This window comes from Alternaria alternata (genome assembly GCF_001642055.1).
Source record: "Alternaria alternata strain SRC1lrK2f unplaced genomic scaffold CC77scaffold_35, whole genome shotgun sequence".
Classification (NCBI taxonomy): Eukaryota; Fungi; Ascomycota; class Dothideomycetes; order Pleosporales; family Pleosporaceae; genus Alternaria; species Alternaria alternata.
Window position 1 is genome coordinate 139,043 of NW_017306224.1, and position 20,118 is coordinate 159,160.

Below are 20,118 nucleotides of genomic sequence, written 5' to 3' on the forward strand. Positions count from 1 at the left end.
GTTAGGGCGGAGCAAGGTACATCATCGGTAAGCTTTCTCCACATACCGAGCGGGTTTGTACAATACAATTCGCCAAAACTCCGTGCGGGTGCCGTCCACATTAGGGACTATCCTCCGAGCGTACATATCCACACGAAAATGAGAGGGTGAAAAGGATTTTGTGTGCATGTTGCTCTTGTGTCTGAAGAGCTTATTATCTAGTCTCATAGCCACCAGTGGACCGGGTTAAAACAGTTTTCCCATATCTTCTAGCATCGCGTATTCGCGGAGCTAGATGAAGGATAGTAGCTGGCTGCAACAACAATCACCCCATCTACCGTGTAGTCACCAATGGCATAGTGGGTGAAGTAATCACAGCCGCCCACATCGTCGTCGCTACCAATATTCTGTAAAGTCTGGCAGTTGATCCAGCAACCTGCACTGTTTCGGTTCAAAGCTGTAGGCCTTCAAGAATTACCTCAACTTCTCCAGTCTTCCATTCATCTTCAAGACCTGTACATATCTCCCGTATAGTCTTCTCGTCAGTCTCACCCGATTTCCCAGAAAGTATCCCCAGATCAACAGGATGTTCTTCTTCCACGATTTTCCCTTCTCTCTTAGTCCTTGCCTTCTCGATTCGAGATATACGAGACTCAGCCTGGAGTACCTCCATTTTGGTTTTTAGATGCTCGACGGCTTGTTGCGCTAAAGTGTCTTTATCATTCGAGGATAGGAAAGCCACAATCTTTTCAAGATTCTGTACGATGTTTGAGTTCAGCCATGTGCCGGACGGTCCATCCGGTGGAAACAACACTCCCTTCTTCAGTTCTTCGTCAAGTCGTAATATCGCAGCCCAAAGCGGTGTCCAGGTATCTCGTGACCTGAACAAACTTTGCACGGAACCATCAACGTTAGGGCCTGCAGCATGTGTCTCGTCTGCGCCGTATTGTAGGAGCCGTTCTACCATGGTCTTGTGTCCATTCGTGGCAGCGTGGTATAGTGCAGTGCCCAAGAGTGGATGTCTGCAGTTGACGAGCTCGTCATCCGAGTACATCTCAAGGCAAAGATTAAGAATCTTGGGCGTTATCTGCCCAATTTGCGTGTAGTTGGGGCTACCAGCAAGAAGGTGTAGGATAGTGAGTTTGCTTGTGAGGTCGACGTAAAATGCAGGCCGCTGAGCCGGACCGCCGTCACGCTTGCCGAACAGGAATCTAAGCGATTCAAGGGTACGATTCGTATGTTGAGACAAGATCTCCACAAGAACACTGACTGATCTAGTCTCTGATCCATTCATCCCATACACTTGGAGTGGATAGATCGCATCTACAACAGCATTGTTATCGACCAACGCCTGAGCCACGTCAAAGTTTTGGTTCAAGACCGCCAAAGCAAGGGGTGGTCTGACACGTCTATCCATGCTCTCGATTGGTACACCAGCTCTGATGAGAGCGTCGGCGATATATCTTCCGGGTTTTGACTGACGTGGTCGCGACGCACAGATGTGAAGCAGAGACATACTACCCGCAGGTGTCATTGTCGTGACTGAAATGTCAGCCCGGTACCGTATGAGGAGCTTGAACATTTCTTCGTGATTCAGCTCGATAGCCTTCTGCAAGGGTCGATGATCTGAAGTTCCGCTAGCGCTGTATCCTAGTTCCAAAAGGCACTCGACAATGTCTAGGTTTCCATGGGCGACCTCGTTACACAGCGTCCTACTTCGTACTTTTTGGAGCTCTTCGGTGGGTATGGCGCCCTGGAAAGGGAATGAACGAGCATGGAGTATCATCCAGGTGATTCTAAGGTTGCTTTTGTACTTGTGTCCATGGCGCACGAGACGGCTTCGCAATGACAGTGGATCGAATTCGGTCACTTTTTTACCGCGTGCTAGATCAATTACGGAAGAGACATCCAAAAGCTTCGTTCGGGCGAAACGCCGGTTCTCAGGTATGGGCTGCGGTGGTTGTTCCAGGCCACAGGCTTCGCAGGCGAGGTAGTCGAGTGGGTTGTGCAGTGTGCATTGCGGACAGGCCCATGTATCTGGCGGCAAGCTTATACTCGTTGCCGCACCAGTAGGACCATCGATATGAGTAATGAACTCCGCTAGAATCTCCGGAAGTGTCAAGGCAGCGGCCAACTCGAAAGGCGAAGATATGTCGACCATTGTTGCCTTATCGCCTTTCCATTCACCTGGGTGTTTGTTGGCATTTTTCTTTAGAGGATCAGCTCCTAATTTCAAAAGCACCTTGACTGCTGGAAGGCTGTTCATGAGGACCGCTCTTCCAAGTGGCGTTGTTTTGGTTCCAAAAATATGCTCCCAATCAGCTCTGATACCACGAACGTCCGCGCGCATGCCGCCAGAACGTAATTCGATGTCAGCTCCTGCTTTGATCAGAGCTGATGCAATGACCTCCATCTCGTTGGGCAAGAAGCTACAAAGCCAATGCAGCGGTCCTTCTTGCCCATGATGATAGCCGTTTGCATCAGCCCCTTTGTCGAGCAATAGTAGTGCACAATCAAGTTTACCGCCAGAGCAAGCGCATACCAGAGGAGTCTCGTCCACATGCTGGTTTGGCAAATCGATGTCGCAGTCGTACTTTGCAACCATATGACGCAGGGCATTCAGATCCCCGCTTGCGGCGGCGTAGTGCAGTGGACCATGTCCCCGTATGTTGACATACACTCGGTCAAATGCAGTTTTTCCTCTGCGCTGATACTCTTGTGTTGACGACCCTGGGAGCTGAGAATTGAGTACTCTTAAGCAAGAGTCGTACGTGTCGCCGAGAATAGTTGCGATAGTCTCATCGAGTTGACTGATATCCCTCAAGTTGACTCTGTTCCATGGTGGTGTCATGTGCGGCGAGAAGAAGTAGCCCATTCCAACGGCACCCATTTGTGAAAGCAGGATGTTACGGAACTGCTGGAACTTATTCGACCATTGCTGTTGGGTCGTTCCAGTACTAGTATTGATCAGCTCGAGTACGTCCTGGAGACAGCTCCAGTGACCCCGCATTACGGAGATCCTCAGCAGTGACTCAAGTCTCCCCTGAGTGAGGTTGACGTTGACCTCAAGCGCGCGTGAGATCCGCCATATCCAAGCCTGCGCCAAGTAATCTGCATCATCATGACTATCGTCATGCGAAGAGGCTTTCGATAACCACTGTATAGTTTCGTCGGCGTTGAATTTAGTGCCGAATTCGAGGAGATAACATTGGAACACGTGGAACGCAGCGACTGTCTTGTTCATCTCGATAAGATCCCCAGGTGCGTTTGCACTATCATTAGCAGTGGCTTTTAATTCATCCAACATTTGCCGTTGTTGATCCCAGGTTAAGATCTTCTTCAATCGCTCTGGCTCAAACAGTACCTCTTCGCGATTGGGCTCGTTCAGACGAGGTCGGAAGCCAGGACTGTAAGCGGTCAGTGAATTGCACAGATCTTGTAGAGTAGTAGGCCTCTACATATTATCTTGCAAATCTACATCATTGCCATATCGTCCAAGAAATAACGCAGCACCGTCTCTGGTGATGCCGTGTTCTCCCTAGATACCTGTAAGCGACAATTCGCAATTGGAAGCTGACTTACGGGCGGTCCCCCGGTCTCACTGGCTGCTCGTTCTTCGTTCTTCTTCTTGATGAAACGCAAATATTTTGGTATATGACCAAGGCTGTATCCTATCAGTACTAGATCTCATGTTATCACGCTCATCGTACTCTAAGCCTCGTAACGCTGCTTGAGCCATTACAAGATCTCGATCCTTTGGTTCCAGTCGCACGGTGTGGAGGATGGTATACGTGATGGTATCTACGCAGCGTTCCGACATTCCCCTCATGCTAGCATGTTCACGAATGCTAGCAACAGCAGTAGCGGTGAAGCTTTGCGATGCTTTGCGTGCGCTCAGGCTGCGCTTGTCTTCATCAGATGCATCCTGTGCTGCGCCAGGAAGCGACACAAACCCTTGACCGTCCTCAAATGCTCTCCAAACCAATAAACCAAAAGCGTACACATCTGTGAGTACCATCCCATCTTTGGAGAGTCGCTGATTACTCGTTACCTCAGGCGCTTGAAAAGGCCATGTCCAGGTCTCCATTTTGCGAAATTCGTTAGGCGTCATATTCATTACGGCACCACCGAAGTCCGCGAGTTTCGCAGTGTATGATATACCGTCCAGTGGCTCCTTAGCAGGTACGATAAGTACATTTTCGTGCTTCATGTCTCCATGCACAATCCCGCAAGCGTGGAGTGCGGATAGTCCTCGCCCAATATCGTAGCACAGCTTTTGCTTTGCTGCAAATGACAATGGCTCAGAAGAGGCTTGTAAAGTCGCGAAAGTACCAAGCGATGCATACTCCATTATCAGCACTGGGTAAGTAGATTCCGAAATTGGCGATAGGCCCCATTGAATGCCTAGCAGTCGGATAATGTTTGGATGATAACGAATCGGCTCGTGAAGGAGAGCTCGGATCTCGAACAAGATCTCTTTCCAGTCGTTCTGTGTGAGGCCGCTGGAGCTGGTAGAAGAGCTTTGAGATGTGATCAGCACATTGTATCGAGTTTTGGAGAACGGTACATACTTCAGGCTCTGGTTTGTCGCTCGGGCGTCCGGAATGATCTCCTTCACAGCGACATCGAGAGGTGGCTCATTCACATCACGAATCCATTGAGCATGCTTGACCATGAATGTCTTTCCTTGACCTAGGATCTTGCCTGTGTTTCCGACGACTGAGGAATCATCGAGGACGATAGGTGAGAACGAGCGCAGCTTGCGTTCTAGACTGGTGACATGGCAGACAAATGAAGCGAAGGAACCCCGCGGAGTTGTTGCAGGCAGTGTCTTTGATTCTGTCGGCTCCACAGGTGGCGGAACAGGATCGCTGACTGAACCATAGCTGGATTCCGCGAATGACTTGATCCAGTCGAACTCTTCCATTGCAAGTTCAATCGAAGTTTAGCGCAGGGGTCGATCGATGTGGGTGAGCTCGTAGCAGCTCGCATAGCTTCTCACAGAAAACCATACCGTTATATTTAAGATATTTAGGAGGATAGCTCGTGTCAACTTCAGCTGCCAAGAGATGTTATACGAAGATTAAACGCACGTCCGACGAGAAGAGTATTGTTATATTGAGGCTGTTGGTGCCTGAGGTTGTTGTCGGGACGGCCATTGGGTTTACCAGATGCACGTTTCAGCTGCCAAGAGTTGAGTGAGGGGTCCATAGCAACCGAGCTCGTATACATGGATAATCCTCTGAACAACACACCTCATCATGCTAGCTCGAAGAAGCATCAACCTCGTGCGTGTCATAGTCGGGTTGGTGTCGCAGCCGGTGATGAGAATGCGACCGTTTTCTTCACACTTAACCTGTTCTCTTCACCCCAGCGCCCGATGATAGCGCAGCACCAACACAGATGCGCGGAAACATCAAGAATACTTCCATCCTTCCATCCCTCTATCAAAATAAAGCGCTCCTCTGATTGATGACGCTCGCTCTTATCAGGGTGTACCCTCAAGGTTACAAACTCATCTAAGTTGAAGAGTTATCGAGAAAGTAACAGTGTGCACCTCTAGAAGAGGTTTCAAGGCTTGAGATACAAATCCGAATAAGCGAACACCCTCGTCTTGTATCGTCCTTTTAGCTTGTTCATCTACCAATCATGTCCGGATTCGAAGTAGCCGGAGTTGCGATCGGTATTGCACCAATCGTGTTCAAGGCGGTGGCAGAGAGCATGAGAATACTAGAAGACACGATTCGCTTCGATGATGATGCCGAAGACCTGGTAATCCGGATTGAAACAGCCAAGGCGCATCTGAGCATCTGGGCTACACGTGTTGGACTCGTCGAAGGCGAGCTTGTGCCAGCTTTGCATCCGTTGAGCGATCTCATCGTGAGAACGCTAAAGCGCATCGACTTACTCATGACCAATCTCGAACAGCAGGGGGACACATACGGCTTGGAACTCAGAGACGCTACTGACCCGGAATCCAAAAAGACGAGCGCGATGGCTATGCAGATGAGGCGGAGCTTGCACCGCGTGTTGAGAAAGTCAGATCCAAAAACAAACCTAGAGACTTTGATCCAAGCCGAGCAGTTGAAAGAATCTGCAACCAGTAAGAAACAAATCGGAGTTACAAGTCGTCTGTTTTGGGCTGTCCGAAATAAAGAGAAGTTTGAGGAATTCGTCAACACCCTTGAAACACATGTCAGTGGACTGCACAAGCTGGTGTTCGAGGAGCAGCGGAAAGAGGTCCAACGCGAAGAAACTCGTTTCAATCTTCATATGGTCCAAGAGATCTCTGATATAAAGAGGCTGACACTGCTCCAAAACTCCTCGTCGAATGGGAGAAGCTTTCCAGAGGTGGACGTTGCGCATCTCGCACAATGCAAGGCAATAACGCTGCAAGGAGTACTATCCTTGCCAAGAAAGCCCAAAACTGATGATTGGCGTCTTGTTGACACCAGTCTTGCAGACCTGGCCAAGATTCGTTTCCTTAAACCTGGACATGACGATCCTGAGGTTGCATACCTGTACGAGAAGAAAGAATACGATCCAAACATCTCGGAAGAAGACAAAGATGTCCTACAAGAGCGCATCCGCAAACTGGTCTCCCTTCTGGGCAAACCTGGCAGCCAACGCCATCTCCAAACTTTGCAAGCAGTTGGATACACGGATGATCCAGATCGTCACTGCTGGTGGATCATCTTTCGGTTTCCGCTAAGTCCACTGGATACATTGGGACCCGCCGCAAGCGAGCCACTTTCTTTGCGCAAGCTCTTCGATTCTCCGTTCAAACCCGCGCTTGAGACACGATATAGGCTCGCCAGACGTATAGCGTATACTTTTGCTAAGCTTTATGGCAGTGACTGGATGCACAAAGGCATCAACAGTAATAATATCGTCTTTCCGCAAGTCTACTCCACCAAGACTGTAGCTGGATTTCGGCAAATTGAAACCGCCTTGGTCCAGGGCTTCGGTTACTCCCGTCAGCATACTGAGGCTCAAACCATTGACCGTGGAAAGGTTCTACATGACCTAGAAGCAGCCATATATCGACATCCGCTATATCAAGGCGAGGCAGCCTCTGGGTATCAGATCCACTACGACATTTACTCTTTGGGCTTGGTGCTCTTCGAAATTGCCCTGTGGTCACCCCTCATGGCGTTGCTGGCCGCAAGGTATAAGCCTGAGAAACCACCACCGGTTGCTTTGTCGCCAGACATGAAGCAGTTCTATGAGTTCGAGGCAAAGGAGCTTCACAGAAGGGTCAATCTACGCATTGACGCCGAGGTTGCGTATCGAATGGGTACGAAGTACAAGAACGCAGTTCATTGGTGCTTGAACCTGAAAGGGCCAGTCACCGCAATCGACTTCTACAACACAGTCGCTATTCCGCTAGAGGATCTTTGCAGCTTGACTTAGTTGGTAATCGTCGTAACAGCCAGACCATAAGCGACACGCTCCACTTGGTGGTGGTAGTGGGGCACTTGGCTACGAAGCAGTTCTGGGGTGTCTAGAATTGTCGGCCTTCGCCCAGGTGCAGCTAATGTCCCAGTTTCGCAAGGCGGGGATTCCGAGGTCTAGAACTTGACGTGAACAGGAAGGCCGCGGAGAGGCAATTTGTGGAGAATGTTGGGCTTCGAAGGATTCTTTAGCCTCGGAATACAAGGCTCCCGCATGGACAACCGGCGGCGCTAGTACTATCTCAATGTCGATACACCCAATCGGCTGAAGATCAACATGCAAGATCGCATTTCGTTTTCCACTCTCGTCGAGCTACTTTGTTTGACACATGATGAATGGAGCTCTAGGGACATGTCGTCCTCTAAGGCTGAACAAAGCTATGCCACCACAGGTAAGAAACCTTCAGCCTTACCAGTTTGAGCGCTTCCAAGCTTGATCCTGGAAAGATGATCTGGAATCGTCTAAACGCCTTATATCTATGTCATCCAGATCCGGCGAGACCAAAGTGTGCTTCTGAAAAGAAGATTCGCGTGGCGGGCTGAACAACACTACTGTGGGCAAGGAGCAGACCCTTGTGGCTTGGGATACTAACTTCACAAGAGAGAATAGAAGAGAAGTAGGTGTGCTCAGGCGAAGTTGGTGGCGCTGAAGTTCAGCTTTACTTTCCACCACATTGTTTTGACAGTACCGGTGTCACCGACTCCAATCATCCGAGTAGACTGAAAGTTCTAGAATGACACGAACAATGAACAGCAAGTAGTCCGACCTTACAAGATGTTTATAAAACTCTGCTTCACTTCATTTCGTTGCTCCACTCACATCTAATCCAGCGGAGTATCCTACAGTATTTCAGCAGCCTCCATTGTCTCTCACATCCCGCCATGCACTTCAGCAAGATAGCCGGGCTGGCTCTGAGTCTTACAGTCCCAGCTGCTGGCATCTCCGTTCCTCGAAGTCCAGTTCCTGAGCCCGCATCTCCAATAGTCTCGAAGTTGTTCTGTGACGTTGTGCGTGGCCTCGTTACTGTCGCAAAGCAGCAAACTCAGGCCACACCCTTCTGCTCTTCTTACCTCAAGATCCCTGCAGTAACAAAGACTTCCACAAGAACTTCCTACTATAAAGAGTATACCCGTATCTATGTCCTATGTTGTGTTGTTGTTGCTGATAGGAAGCAGAACCATCACACAGACTAACACAATCACGTCTGGATCTATCACGACCACTGACGCTACTGTTACGGCTACTGCAGAGGCGACTCGAACTAAGACCGCTTCCGCGACCGTTACGGAATTTACCACGATAACAATCACCAGTACCACGGTCGTTCCTAGTACCACACTCTCCCCTAGGTGTTTGACTTTGCGGGATGAGCAAAAGCGAGCGGCTGCCGTTCCAACAAAAAAGCCTACATGCCTCGCGAATTATATCGAAGGTCAGGCTCTTAGCTCGGCTTGCAAGTGTCTGTCCGTACCTACCTCCAGCACAACTTGGACGGCAATCGTAAACATTCCCGCAACTACAAAAACTTCAGTCACAGTAAGCCTTTGAAAGCTTTGTCAATTTGGATGCTTAGTCACTAATCTATGCTCTTTCGATTAGGTACCCAGAACAGTTGTCGCTACTGCGACCATAACGCAGACCAACACTGCTACAGCCACTGTCACGAACACCGCGACAGTGACTTACGCGACAGTGACTTCCACAATCGTCACGCAGACAACTGTGGAGATAACTCAAACTGTCCGTCTCCTATGTTAGCTTACATTGGTGCGCGATGCAGTACTTTAGTGCAACCAATCCTATCTTATAGCCCTACAATAACACAGAAACGATGAGCCATTTTCAAGTTCGGTAATACATCCATCATACCTACGCACAGATACCTTCGAAAGAGAGTGACTGCCCGACTCTAGAAACAGCAGTCCACATCGTGACCGTTTCTATCATCGCCTACAATGCAGCTAGAACAGTTTTGAACAAGATTTTGCTGGCCTTCGATTGTACCAGATAGTGTGTTGAACACTCAATCTTAGCTACAACCCTATACTATACAGTACAACACGAGTGATAAGATCAGCTTCATTCGACTTTCGTAGCAAAATCAGAGTCCCTACCTCCACCGCGCGCTACTCCCCGGCCCTCCACTACTCCTGAACAATGAAACTCCAACACCCACTGCCACAGCACCAAGGAACACCCACTGCGGAATAACAATATCAGTTTCTCTCCTCTTACTGTACCTCCTAGCCTTCTCCGCATACATCTTCTTCCTCAGCGCCCTCTCTTCTTCGTCCACCTCCACCGCCCCATCTGTGATCTTCACATTCTCCACTTGTTGCACGTCGCCTTTCCTCCTCTTCACTTCCCTAAGATAGTCCCGTATAACAGGATCCAATTCTCCACTCAGATCCACAAACGGCATATCCTTGACTTCAACACCCTGATCAAGCGGAGTAGCAACGTTCAAGCCCCCTACCACCCCCTCCTTTGCCGTCTTTCTCCCTTTATCAACGAGCTCGTCATCTGGCAGCCATTCCTGCAGTGTATCAGAGGGCAACGACCTAAAAACAAGACACATCCACATCTCCAGCACATTCATCACCAAATCGGACCTCTCCATGCCCACCACCAAAGACGAAGAAGAAGAAAAAGAAGAAGAAGGAGCAGGAGGAAAAACAGCACACACCCCAAATACATTATACACACTCCACTCAAGCGCATAGTAATGCAAGCTAAAATGATCTCTACGATATCTAAAGTTCAAGTGCTGAGCCACTCTCTGCCTCAGATTGCCACTCTGTCCCACGTACATGCGCAGACGCTTGTCAACGCCAAGGATGCCGTTGAAGTAAATAGCACCTCGAGTCTCAAGCCGCAAGTCGCCGCCAACATGTTTCAGGGCATCGAGAGATAGTCGGGACGAAAGCAAAGTCCAGAGTTGGGGCCGGATCATGGAGTAGAGAGAGGTGGTCAGGGTGGGGATGCTATGCTGATTGATCCATGCGGAGTACTCGTCGTAACGTGGGTTCGTGGCGGTATCGTCATCTTTTGGCTGGGAGAGCCGCGTTAGGAGATGTGTGAGTATGGTCCGCGCTTCGAGTTGGGGTGGGGTTAAAGTTGTCTGGCTTGTCTGGTTCGATCTTGCTGGATTGGTCGACATTGCTGGAGCTGGTGGGATTTGATGGGGTGATGGTAGTGTTGTGGACCTGGACGACGCCATTTCGTTGCAAACTTCTACAGCCGCCATAGTCTCTTACTCCTTTTCGTATGATGTTTCCGGGCGGTCGTGGAGGAATATGTATATTTGGGAACCTAGGTAGATGGGCGGCTGTAGAAGGCTAGCGTCTAGGCAGCACATGCAAGATGTGTCCGCCTCTTTCTCAAAGACACAGATGCAACGCCGATATCACACTGCAACTAGACTACCGACTGTTCAAGGACATCGAAACGGGTATTAGTCTCTGATGTGGATGTTAGCTGTAAAGTATCAGAATCTAGGAGCAAGGGCCAGATGTTGTTGGGTTCGATGAGGCTGAAGTTTAGCGCCCGTCTCACCTACCATATCGGGCAACTTTTGAAAACTGTCGAACACGGCACCTCGCACTTGACCTGGCGCCTTATTCAACTCGGCCACTTGGCGATCGTACGCAGGTACACCATTGGATAGCCAAGCATGTATCGACGACATGAGCTACAAGACCAAACAGCGTCAACACAATGGAGATGACAATATGCAAAGATCAGCTCGTCAGTGATTGCTATTGGAGAAATTGATTCAAGACTACCGTCTCACACTACTCGCTCACATCAAAACTGTGCGCTCGTACCGCGCTCTATCAGAGACCATCCCACCTCCCATCATACCACAACCTCCCCTCGAACCCATTCCGATAACAAGTGCCCGTTTCAGTAATCTCGCGGCCCTGATTATCGCCAAACCACTCATCATGCGTCCACCACTGAGGTCTCAGCCTTCTCCCGTACCGTACAGGAAAACATCTGATGGGCCCAGCCTGCGCCGTGATAGGACAACGGATGTTCTACTCTTCAATCGTCTTGACGCATTCCCAACCCCCGCTCAACCTTTCCTTCCACAAACTAACCCGGTTGTCGCCCGTGCTAATCGCAAGCGCATTGCCGCTGAGACTCCAGCTCACGCGCCACGCCGCAGCGTCGACATCGATCTGCGTGCGCTTCCACTCGCGCAGGTCCGAGGAAGTCCAGATGGAGACGGTTTTGTCTTGAGACGCGGAAGCGATGTAGGATTTGGAGAGGACGGTGGGGGACCATGCTACGTCGCGGACCCAGTCGCCGTGGATACCACTGGTTCATGTTAGTAGTCTAGTACATGTTGTCAAGTCACTCAAAGGACATACAGTAGCGTTGCGTTCCAGCTACCGCTCTCAGGACTGAATTCCCAAACCTTGACCTGGCAGTCGCTACCTCCAGTAACAAGTCGTTTCGCAGCTCCAGCCTGGTTCCCACTCGCGCTCATAACCTGTCCCGGCGCAAAGGCAGGTGCCCAGCTCACGCTGTTCACGCCTGTGCCGTGCGCGGGAAAGATCTGGTGTGTCCAATTGTTGTCCTTGAATTCGAGTACGGAAACATTGCTGTCGGTCGATGCGCACGCGAGAAGACAGCCTGCCTCGTGCGGGGCCCATGCGACCAGGTTGACCGAGGCGGTGTGGAGGGCGACTTCGTAGATCTTTTGCCAGCTGCCGGATTGTTCGCGCCAGATGAGGACTTTGCCGTCATACGAGGACGAGGCGAGAATGTTGCCGTATTTGGGGTGGGCCCATGCTACGCTCCAGACGGCGCCCTCGTGGCTGTGGCAGTCAGCGGACAGATCGTGGAACGCGGTGGTGAGTGACGTACCCTCTCAGTGTCTCGACTAATGTGTGCTTCTCACCCTCCACCTCGAAGATCTTGATGGTCTTGTCTGAGGAACATGTCGCGAGCCGCCTGCCGTAGTAGTCCAGAACGGCATCATGCTGTACCTCGTTAATATACATTGGAGACGGATTCCGGCTTGCCATTGCGCGAGTGGGTGGCCTGGAAAGTACAGAGGCGGGGTGAAGATAGAAGCGGGTGAAGATAGAGGCGAGGGTCTGTGGTGCGTTTATGCAGAACGTACAATCATGTCATCGTGGCCCGAATTCGCTATAACGTTGGCCTGGAGCGGAAGTCGCAAGTTAGCGGGAGCAGCTTGGGCGCGTTGGTGGGGATGTGCTTGCCATTTTCGTTGTGGTGTTGCTCTGGCGGGAGGCAGTGAGGGAATGCAGAGGTAGAGCCGTTGTTTGTAGGCGACCAAAAAAGTGTGTAGGCAAAAGTATGAGCAGGCGCGTCCAGACGTGTCCACAGCTTGAAAGTGCCCCAGAGTTGGTTGATGCTGCTGTGGCCTCAATGCAGGGGTCTAGATGAGATAAGATTAGATCAAATACCTCGACGCGCTAGCACCACCCAACGCCATCACATGCAACACTACCTCGCTTGGGGTCCGACTCTCTACACTTCATCATGGCGTATTCGTCCCCAGTTCACTCTCAAAACTTCTACCAACCCGACGCATCGACGCCTCCACCCCCGCCCCCAAAGCCAGGACGTTCAAATGGGAATGCGACTCCATCACAGGGACCTCCATTGCCCCCACCCCCACCGGGTCAGTCATCGTATCCGGGGGATCAGCAGCAAAGCCCTCGTGTACAACAGCAATATTCTCAGATAGACTCCGAGCAACCCACAGTCCAACCGCCCGAAGATGGGTGGCTACCTGACGTGCTCAAGGACAAACCGTATGCCAAGTCTGCGTCATTGATACATGCACCACTAAGGTACTAGTAGGACCAAGGACTTGCACCATGTGCTTCAGACATCGGAACTGCAGCGTGCTATAGTTCACAATCCCGATACAACACATCCATCGCTGCCAGCATCAATCGCGCCTCTACAGGCGCTTCTTGCACAGAACGTGGGACTTGCAGAATCACTCAAGCAGCTTGAAGCACATGTCCAGCATCAGCGCGATGGCACACAGTCGCGCCTACTGGCACTCCGTGCTTTGGAACGTCAGTGGAGAGCAAAGCAGACTGAACAGGACGAAGCACTCCGAGAGTTCAGTCCGCCGGCCCTGTATCAGCGACTGAGTGCTTCAGTAGGCGAGCAAGAGGCTCTCTGCCGGGGACTGGAAGAGAGCTTTCTCGAAGGCGAAGGCTTTGGCGGTGGAGACGCCGTTGCCAGCGATCGAGAAGTAACGGACTTTGTGAGGCGCTTGAGAGAAGGCCGGAAGATTGCGTACCTTCGAGCAGAGCGCAAGGAGCGATGGGACGAAGGTCGGGTTGGCGGTTGGCGGTGATCCACCTTGAACTTATTATAACTACTAATATCAGACCACGCATCAACCGTCGCATCGTCAAGTCGGTGCTGGAATTACCAAATTGAAATTGCCATTGCCATGGCATGATAGTTATGCGGCGGCGGAAGTCGGAAGCATGCCTGAGAGTCAAGGCCACAGGCACATGCTAGTCAGGGCGCGAGATATGCGCCCGCGGCTATGAATCTAAGATTGCATCCCAGGGGCCTCGTCATCTCCGCAGGAACATACCTCACTGTTAGCTAAGATAGGCCGAGAGGCTGGACTTGTCTCCACGACTCATTGCGATGAGCACTGTCCGTCGTTCGCGGCTGAGCCACATCCCAAGACAGATGCCCCTAGCGTGATGACTTCCGCATTTGGCTGATTCCGTACGCGTCGGAAGATTGCGCGATGCCAAAATGAAGGTGAATGCAAGCCACCCGTTGCGGGTGTCACATGGCAGGGTTGCGTTTGCTATGCACTGGGACCGACTCCTGTGAGCGGTGATGGCGCTTCGTGGAGTGTTTCATGTCCTCAGGCGCCTCGGCACGTCGCCTTCTCACTGTGTGTGTCAGCGTCAGCGTCAACGTCAATCGGAGCGCGCGACTCTGGAATCACCATCCACTTTGAGGGCGAACATGCTCCCGAATCACATACAGCATCGCAACCTCGACGACATCGTCCAAGAACCGCCCCCTTAGTCCGCCGCGCTTATTGGCCGGCTAAAAAGTGTACCTGCAGCGCCGGACGCAGCCCCCCTGGCGCGGCTCGCTCCACTCGAGCAGCGCGAACCGCCCATCGCGGCCAGGTGCTGACGGATGAGCGCGTGGATTTGACCAATTCCAGGGCCGCGATCTGCTCTTCAACCCCAAAGCGCCCCTTCGCCGGCACATGTACCTGGGCTCGCTAGGCGGGTCCCCTTTTTCGAACAACCGACTTTGGCTGACTCTGCACCTCTCTTTGCGCTCATCATTTGTGCATGTCATGTCTATCGCGGGGGAATAATACGATAATATGCAAGCAGTCCAAGCGTCCCCCGAGGGCGCGCATCCTCCCAACAACGCCTCGCCGCCTCGCCAAAAAGGCTCGTCCCTGGCCTCGATTGCCATATCGTCTTTTGCTGCTTTTCGCTCCCAGTCGTCCCAAGCTGTGCCTGTCGCCGTCCAGTCCCCGGTCCGCAGGAAGCCCCTACCTGCAAACTCTCCCGTAGTTGGTCGCTTTGCTGCCGATCGACAATCTAAAGAACCGTCAATCGCTACAGTCTACCCTGATAAGCACTCTGGTCCCCCTACTCAAGGAGGACGCGCCCCCGACAATATCCTTTCGCCGCCGTTGAGTGACGAGGACCTCTTCCTGCCCCGGAACCTCGACGAGTGAGTGTTTACTTCTTCCTCGCCACGCGCGCCTTCCTTTCCTTGACCCTCACTAACACAACACAGCAACCCCCATGGAAGGACGCCTCTGACGGCAGCCGCGCCCCGCCGATTCTCCCAGTCGTCTCGTGCAAGCTCTCTCTCGGTCGCAAAGCGAGGCTCCAACAAGGCTCTCCCCTCCGTCCCGTCTGCCGCGCGGCATGATCGATCGGTCAGCGGCATCACCCCCCAACGACAGAGTAGGACCGAGGCACTGAAGGCCTTCGGTATCCGGGGAGCACACGCTCGATCTCCTACTATGCCGAATATGCCCTTGTACAACAACAACAATAATAACACCAACAACTCGCAACCGCCAGACCTTAAACTCGACCTCAACGGTGTTACCGAGGACTTCATGGACGACTACAACTACGGTCCCGACGAGCCTTCACTCGCGAGACAAAACACAAAGCCCAAATCGCCAAGCGGAGGTGGATTCACTTCCTTCTTTGGCTGGAACTCGCGTCCTCAGAACGGGCCCGAATCACCGGCTACCGCTTTCTCAGAACATTCGTCACCTGAATCTCCACGCTACAAACAGCCCACGTCAAAATCGAAACCAAACGGCTTGGACATACCCGCTGCCAATTCACTCGGATCCTATTTCAACGTTCCTGGAACCCCACTTCTATCGTCCTCGCCCCAGATGAATGCTCACGTAGAGGAGCTGGAGCGCGAGTTGCGCGAGGTGAGCTCTGAACTTGCCGCTTCTATCCAAAGGGAGATGGAATTAGAAGACGAGGTTGAACGCTGGAAGGCTGCGAGCGAGAGTGTCATGCCCGACAACCGAAGGACTAGTGACTATTACTCAGACTCTGGCACGAGCTCGATACGCTTTCCTATCAGTGATCCTGAGGCCAAGCTTGAAGAAGTGGAGATGCAACGGAGAAAGGCAGAGCAGGAGCGAGCATCACTAAAGGTGCGCATGGCGGAGCGGTTACAAGAGGAGCTGCGACGCCGAAGAGATTTGGAAGAGCAAGTACAGCAGCTCGAGGATCAGGTCACCGACAAGTCGAGAGCAGGCTCAATGGTGGAAACGCCCAAGGTCAAAGAGCTTTCCATGTCACTCGAGGATGCGAAGAGGCGCCTGGCCGAGGAAAGGCAGGTCAAAGAAAATTTCGAGGATCTCCTCACGGCGCTTCGCGATGAGCTAGAGAAACATCGCAACGAGGCTGACAATTTGCGGGACGAAGTGGTACCGCAGCTCAGGGCGCGCCTCGAAGTGCTCGAAGGCGATGCAGCCGATACAGAAAAGCTTGTGTATGAGACTACGCGCATGCAACAAGAGATCCAACAATTACGAACTGAGAACGAGTCTCTGGTCAAGCAACGACTGCAGCAGCAACAGGCGCCACAACCCGCGCAATTCCAGTCCATTGCCGAAGAAGGAGACATTGGCCCTTTGCCAAACCTGCGCGTCGGTCTGACACGTTCGAATTCACTCGCACGCAGCTCCGCTGGCCTGAACTCGAAGAGGGGCTCGTTGTCACGGTCCAACTCGGTCAAGGACAGGTCAGGCGACATATCGCCGGTTGGTGCACCAACAGTTACCAACCCAATGAAAGAACTAGAAGAGCAGCGAGACGCGCTCCACAAGGCACTCAAACTCCTGTTGAATCGCCAAGAATTACAACAAAAAGAATTCCAGCGCCGCATCAAAGAAGTAGAAGCAGAAAGAGACGCCGCCCTGAACCTCACCCCTCGCCGGACCGCATTCCACAAGGAAGTCACCGGTCTCCGCCAAGAAGTTAACAATCTACGTCGCCGCGCCGACGAAGCCCTCGAGCAAAAATGGCAGTGCGAAAAGGGTCTTGGGGGTCTACGAATGGACCTGGACCGCGCACAGCAAGAGACTGGTTCTCTCCGCGAGTTACTCCGCGAACACGACATTTCAATCCCGGAGATAAGGATAGAAAACGAACCTCTGGCCTTGGATAAGGCGTACAACGAGCTACGAACTACGCATGCTCTTTCGCTCGCTCGCGTCAAGCAGCTCGAATCAAGCGATGCAGACTCACTAGGTGCTGCCGGTGCCGAAGCAGAACGCACGCTGGATCTACTCAAGCAGAGTATCTCTGACGCAGAAGCCGAACGCGACTACGCACAGAACGAAGCAGAGCAATACCGCAAACAAGCTCGTGCGCTCCAACAGTCCGAGATTGAGCACTTGGGCAAGGAGCAAGAGCTTAGCAAAGAGCTGTTCGCGGCAGCTACCCGCATGGATGAGCTGTCTGAGAAGATCCAGCAGCAGCTTACTGCTAACAGTGCGTTGAGGAGTCGTCTCACCGATGCTATCATGCGCGGTGAGCAGGACCAGCGCAGGTCCACCGAGCAAATTATCCAGCTAGAGAAGCGTCTCAAGGCCGCCGAAGACAAAGTCATGCTCGCTCAACAGTCATCCGAAGAAGCCGTCGCTCGTCACGAGGACGAGGTCCAGGCTATCAAAGAAAGCCACACAAACCATCTTCGCCGTGTGAAATCCGGTCTCCTTTCCCCGTCAGCGTTCTCGCCTAGGCTGCCGAGTAGTCCGGTCTTCTCGCAGAGATCCCCGAGGTTGGATGTTACTTCCAGTGGACCCGCTATGAGTCTTGCTGAAGCCACAAAGACGGAGAGTCTGGAGAAGAGAGTTGAGGAGCTGGAGAAGGCGCTTAGGGATGCTGATCATGAGATGGAGGAGGTCGTTGGTAGGATGAACTTGGCGCAGATGGAGGTTGCGGATTTGCAGTTCGAGAGGTATGTCTATGCTAACATGGATACTATTGATGAGGGGTGGGCACTAACGATTCAATAGGGACGAGGCTATGCGTCAGACACGCAAACTACAAGCTGAGATTGTGGCTGAGCGCGAAAAGGTCAAGGCGTTGATGGCCACAAGCGCATGAACGACGTGATGTTGCCAACACGTACAAGTTCAGGTCGTTGCCCGACGCAAAAAGGTCAAGGCAAAAATGACTATAAGCGCGTCAAAAAATCTGGCCTCGACTGCATAACGACTATGCCGACATCTTATACACGATCATCTTCTCTTTGGCTCTTCGACTCTTCGACCAGCTTATCTTCGGTACCAACGTATCGTATTTCGGGACGTTTTCTTACATCTTCGGCGTTTTACGGTCCCCTGGTTCCCGCTACCGCATTTACCCACGATGGGCTTCACGATCACACGCATACTACTTCTCTTCACCCCTTTACATATTCATATATTGTCTTAGTATAACTTTTCTCTTGGCCTGATCTATGGGAACAGGATGTTTGTTTCTCGGCAGACTTTGTCGTCGATTTGTTTTATACCCGTCCGTGGTATCATAAGTGTTGTTGTCGTTGAAGGGGCTTGGTCTTGCATATACTTTGCGGGCCTTGTTTGGCTTTGGGCCTAGCATTGGATGGGTGGATGGTAGGATGGGGATAGCCACTCACCTTGGCGGATGCAAAGTACCTTATTGTGGTTGTGTACTATATTGGTTCAATGGATGATGGTTGACGTTGTTATATCTTTGTCATAGTTGTGACTGTGTATGTGCACTAACTGTGTGAAGTTCTGGATGCATCTGGTGTCCAAGAACCCGGAATTAGGCAGCTAGAGGCAAGTGTTGCACCCTACATTGCAAGCTACATTTGCCTGCAAGAAAATGACGATTATGCGTACAGGAGAGACTGTATATAGGGCGGAAGATTTAGTTAAGATGCGTACGTATACTACGTCCGGCTTTCGGGATGGTACTGGGGATATACTTTGCCCGCTCGTCCGTAGAACGGCCATCTAGACCTATAAAGTCAGATTCAACATCTCTAGAAGAGCACTAATAACGGAGAGCTTGTCCCTCCGACTGTCCGAAGTTGTGAAGTTCACCGGCATTTATTAGGTTTTGCTACAGTATCTTCTAGTGTACGAAGTTCAGCCCGACAAGTTAGGTAGAACTACGCTAGTCGTTGTTTTTTTGGTGTCTGGCCTTCCAATTCCCGGGATCCGGTTCTATACCGTCGTATGCCGTATTGCTCGCGTTTACTGCATGGGGAACATGGCTTTTAGCATGGATGACAGAAAGACAAAGAAAACCTATTTAAGGGTTATGATGACCTCCGACTTGAACATTGCAACAACAGAACAACATTTTACCAAGGACTGATTTTTCCTTTTCTCAAATCTCCGACTCCCACTCGGCCGCTTTCAAGATCTGTTCGTTTGCAATAATAATGCTAGGACCCAACGCCCAATCCGAGAGTGTTGCGACACCTTTCAACGATGACTGGTCTTTCCGCTGCATTTCTCCTTCCCCGTCTCAAACCCAAGAATGGTGCCCTATAAGCCTTCCCCATGACGCCATGTTATCAGCAGGCTGCTCCGCAAATGCACCATCTTCTACCCACGGCGCCTTTTTCCTCGGCGGCTCGTACATGTACCGCAAAACCTGGCACGTGCCCGAGTCTCTGCGTGGGAAGAAGACATCCTTACTCTTCGACGGCGTGTACCGGCACAGCCGTGTGCTGGTTAATGGGACAGAGGTGGGTGGGTGTGTGAGCGGATGGACCGCTTTCGAGGTCGATATCAGCATGGCAGTGAAATACGGGGGGGATGAATCTAGTTGAATTGGAAGTTGAAAATGAGGGACAGCCGGGTGCGAGGTGGTATACTGGATCTGGCGTTCACCGGGGACCGAAGAACGGGTTGCTGATCAACGGCGAGACAGTCAAGTTGCGGGGTGCTTGTGTCCACGCCGACAATGGTATACTTGGAGCCTGCAGCTTCAAAGCCGCAGAGATACGTCGAATGAAGTTGCTCAAGGCGTCTGGCTTCAATGCCGTGCGCATGAGCCATCATCCGGCGAGTGAAGCCCTGCTCGAGGCGTGCGATGAAGTGGGCATATATGTCATGAACGAGTACGGAGATTACTGGTTCGAGGCAAAGACAGACCACGA

At 51.7% G+C, this 20,118-nt stretch overlaps 8 protein-coding genes across 8 annotated transcripts; 5 read left to right on the plus strand and 3 right to left on the minus strand.

Annotated features, from left to right (window-relative positions):
- Window positions 1-318: 318 nt before the first annotated feature.
- CC77DRAFT_579507 (hypothetical protein) lies at window positions 319-5,108 on the minus strand. Its single transcript, XM_018532327.1, has 5 exons — window positions 4,551-5,108; window positions 3,690-4,499; window positions 3,562-3,643; window positions 3,438-3,517; window positions 319-3,386 (listed from the first exon to the last, which is right to left on the minus strand). The coding sequence occupies exons 1-5, from the start codon at window positions 4,904-4,906 to the stop codon at window positions 431-433; spliced, it is 4,284 nt and encodes a 1,427-aa protein (XP_018379478.1). The 5' UTR covers window positions 4,907-5,108; the 3' UTR covers window positions 319-430.
- Window positions 5,109-5,540: 432 nt separating this feature from the next.
- On the plus strand, window positions 5,541-7,760 carry CC77DRAFT_579535 (hypothetical protein). The gene has a single exon (XM_018532328.1). The coding sequence runs from the start codon at window positions 5,629-5,631 to the stop codon at window positions 7,390-7,392; it is 1,764 nt and encodes a 587-aa protein (XP_018379479.1). The 5' UTR covers window positions 5,541-5,628; the 3' UTR covers window positions 7,393-7,760.
- Window positions 7,761-8,232: 472 nt separating this feature from the next.
- On the plus strand, window positions 8,233-9,374 carry CC77DRAFT_1083208 (hypothetical protein). Its single transcript, XM_018529385.1, has 3 exons — window positions 8,233-8,441; window positions 8,623-8,970; window positions 9,034-9,374. The coding sequence occupies exons 1-3, from the start codon at window positions 8,316-8,318 to the stop codon at window positions 9,190-9,192; spliced, it is 633 nt and encodes a 210-aa protein (XP_018379480.1). The 5' UTR covers window positions 8,233-8,315; the 3' UTR covers window positions 9,193-9,374.
- CC77DRAFT_1026124 (hypothetical protein) lies at window positions 9,275-10,925 on the minus strand. Its single transcript, XM_018526196.1, has one exon. It carries the CDS (start codon window positions 10,652-10,654, stop codon window positions 9,545-9,547), a length of 1,110 nt encoding a protein of 369 aa, XP_018379481.1. The 5' UTR covers window positions 10,655-10,925; the 3' UTR covers window positions 9,275-9,544.
- A 262-nt stretch (window positions 10,926-11,187) lies between these two features.
- CC77DRAFT_1026126 (Sec13 protein-like protein) lies at window positions 11,188-12,839 on the minus strand. Its single transcript, XM_018526197.1, has 5 exons — window positions 12,669-12,839; window positions 12,569-12,607; window positions 12,310-12,425; window positions 11,811-12,260; window positions 11,188-11,757 (listed from the first exon to the last, which is right to left on the minus strand). Exons 1-5 carry the CDS (start codon window positions 12,669-12,671, stop codon window positions 11,475-11,477), a joined length of 891 nt encoding a protein of 296 aa, XP_018379482.1. The 5' UTR covers window positions 12,672-12,839; the 3' UTR covers window positions 11,188-11,474.
- Window positions 12,840-12,903: 64 nt separating this feature from the next.
- CC77DRAFT_1026128 (hypothetical protein) lies at window positions 12,904-14,247 on the plus strand. The gene is made up of 2 exons (XM_018526198.1): window positions 12,904-13,226; window positions 13,276-14,247. Exons 1-2 carry the CDS (start codon window positions 12,952-12,954, stop codon window positions 13,784-13,786), a joined length of 786 nt encoding a protein of 261 aa, XP_018379483.1. The 5' UTR covers window positions 12,904-12,951; the 3' UTR covers window positions 13,787-14,247.
- Window positions 14,248-14,800: 553 nt separating this feature from the next.
- On the plus strand, window positions 14,801-18,083 carry CC77DRAFT_1067322 (hypothetical protein; the record flags this gene model as incomplete). Its single annotated transcript, XM_018528981.1, has 3 exons — window positions 14,801-15,159; window positions 15,226-17,934; window positions 17,993-18,083. 3 exons carry the CDS (start codon window positions 14,801-14,803, stop codon window positions 18,081-18,083), a joined length of 3,159 nt encoding a protein of 1,052 aa, XP_018379484.1.
- Window positions 18,084-19,048: 965 nt separating this feature from the next.
- On the plus strand, window positions 19,049-19,976 carry CC77DRAFT_579655 (galactose-binding like protein). The gene has a single exon (XM_018532329.1). The coding sequence runs from the start codon at window positions 19,396-19,398 to the stop codon at window positions 19,786-19,788; it is 393 nt and encodes a 130-aa protein (XP_018379485.1). The 5' UTR covers window positions 19,049-19,395; the 3' UTR covers window positions 19,789-19,976.
- The last annotated feature ends 142 nt before the right edge of the window (window positions 19,977-20,118 follow it).

Coding starts and splice junctions, on each gene's coding strand:
- CC77DRAFT_579507 (XM_018532327.1), bottom strand. CDS start 4,906: ATGGAAGAGTTCGACTGGATCAAGTCATTCGCGGAATCCAGCTATGGT. Junction 4,500..4,550: donor GCGACAAACCAGAGCCTGAA/GTATGTACCGTT, acceptor CACATCTCAAAG/CTCTTCTACCAGCTCCAGCG. Junction 3,518..3,561: donor GTGAGACCGGGGGACCGCCC/GTAAGTCAGCTT, acceptor ACAGGTATCTAG/GGAGAACACGGCATCACCAG.
- CC77DRAFT_579535 (XM_018532328.1), top strand. CDS start 5,629: ATGTCCGGATTCGAAGTAGCCGGAGTTGCGATCGGTATTGCACCAATC.
- CC77DRAFT_1083208 (XM_018529385.1), top strand. CDS start 8,316: ATGCACTTCAGCAAGATAGCCGGGCTGGCTCTGAGTCTTACAGTCCCA. Junction 8,442..8,622: donor CGAAGTTGTTCTGTGACGTT/GTGCGTGGCCTC, acceptor ACCATCACACAG/ACTAACACAATCACGTCTGG. Junction 8,971..9,033: donor CTACAAAAACTTCAGTCACA/GTAAGCCTTTGA, acceptor TCTTTCGATTAG/GTACCCAGAACAGTTGTCGC.
- CC77DRAFT_1026124 (XM_018526196.1), bottom strand. CDS start 10,654: ATGGCGTCGTCCAGGTCCACAACACTACCATCACCCCATCAAATCCCA.
- CC77DRAFT_1026126 (XM_018526197.1), bottom strand. Junction 12,426..12,568: donor CGGGCCACGATGACATGATT/GTACGTTCTGCA, acceptor AACGAGGTACAG/CATGATGCCGTTCTGGACTA. Junction 11,758..11,810: donor AGCTGGAACGCAACGCTACT/GTATGTCCTTTG, acceptor AACATGAACCAG/TGGTATCCACGGCGACTGGG.
- CC77DRAFT_1026128 (XM_018526198.1), top strand. CDS start 12,952: ATGGCGTATTCGTCCCCAGTTCACTCTCAAAACTTCTACCAACCCGAC. Junction 13,227..13,275: donor GACGTGCTCAAGGACAAACC/GTATGCCAAGTC, acceptor AGGTACTAGTAG/GACCAAGGACTTGCACCATG.
- CC77DRAFT_579655 (XM_018532329.1), top strand. CDS start 19,396: ATGCTAGGACCCAACGCCCAATCCGAGAGTGTTGCGACACCTTTCAAC.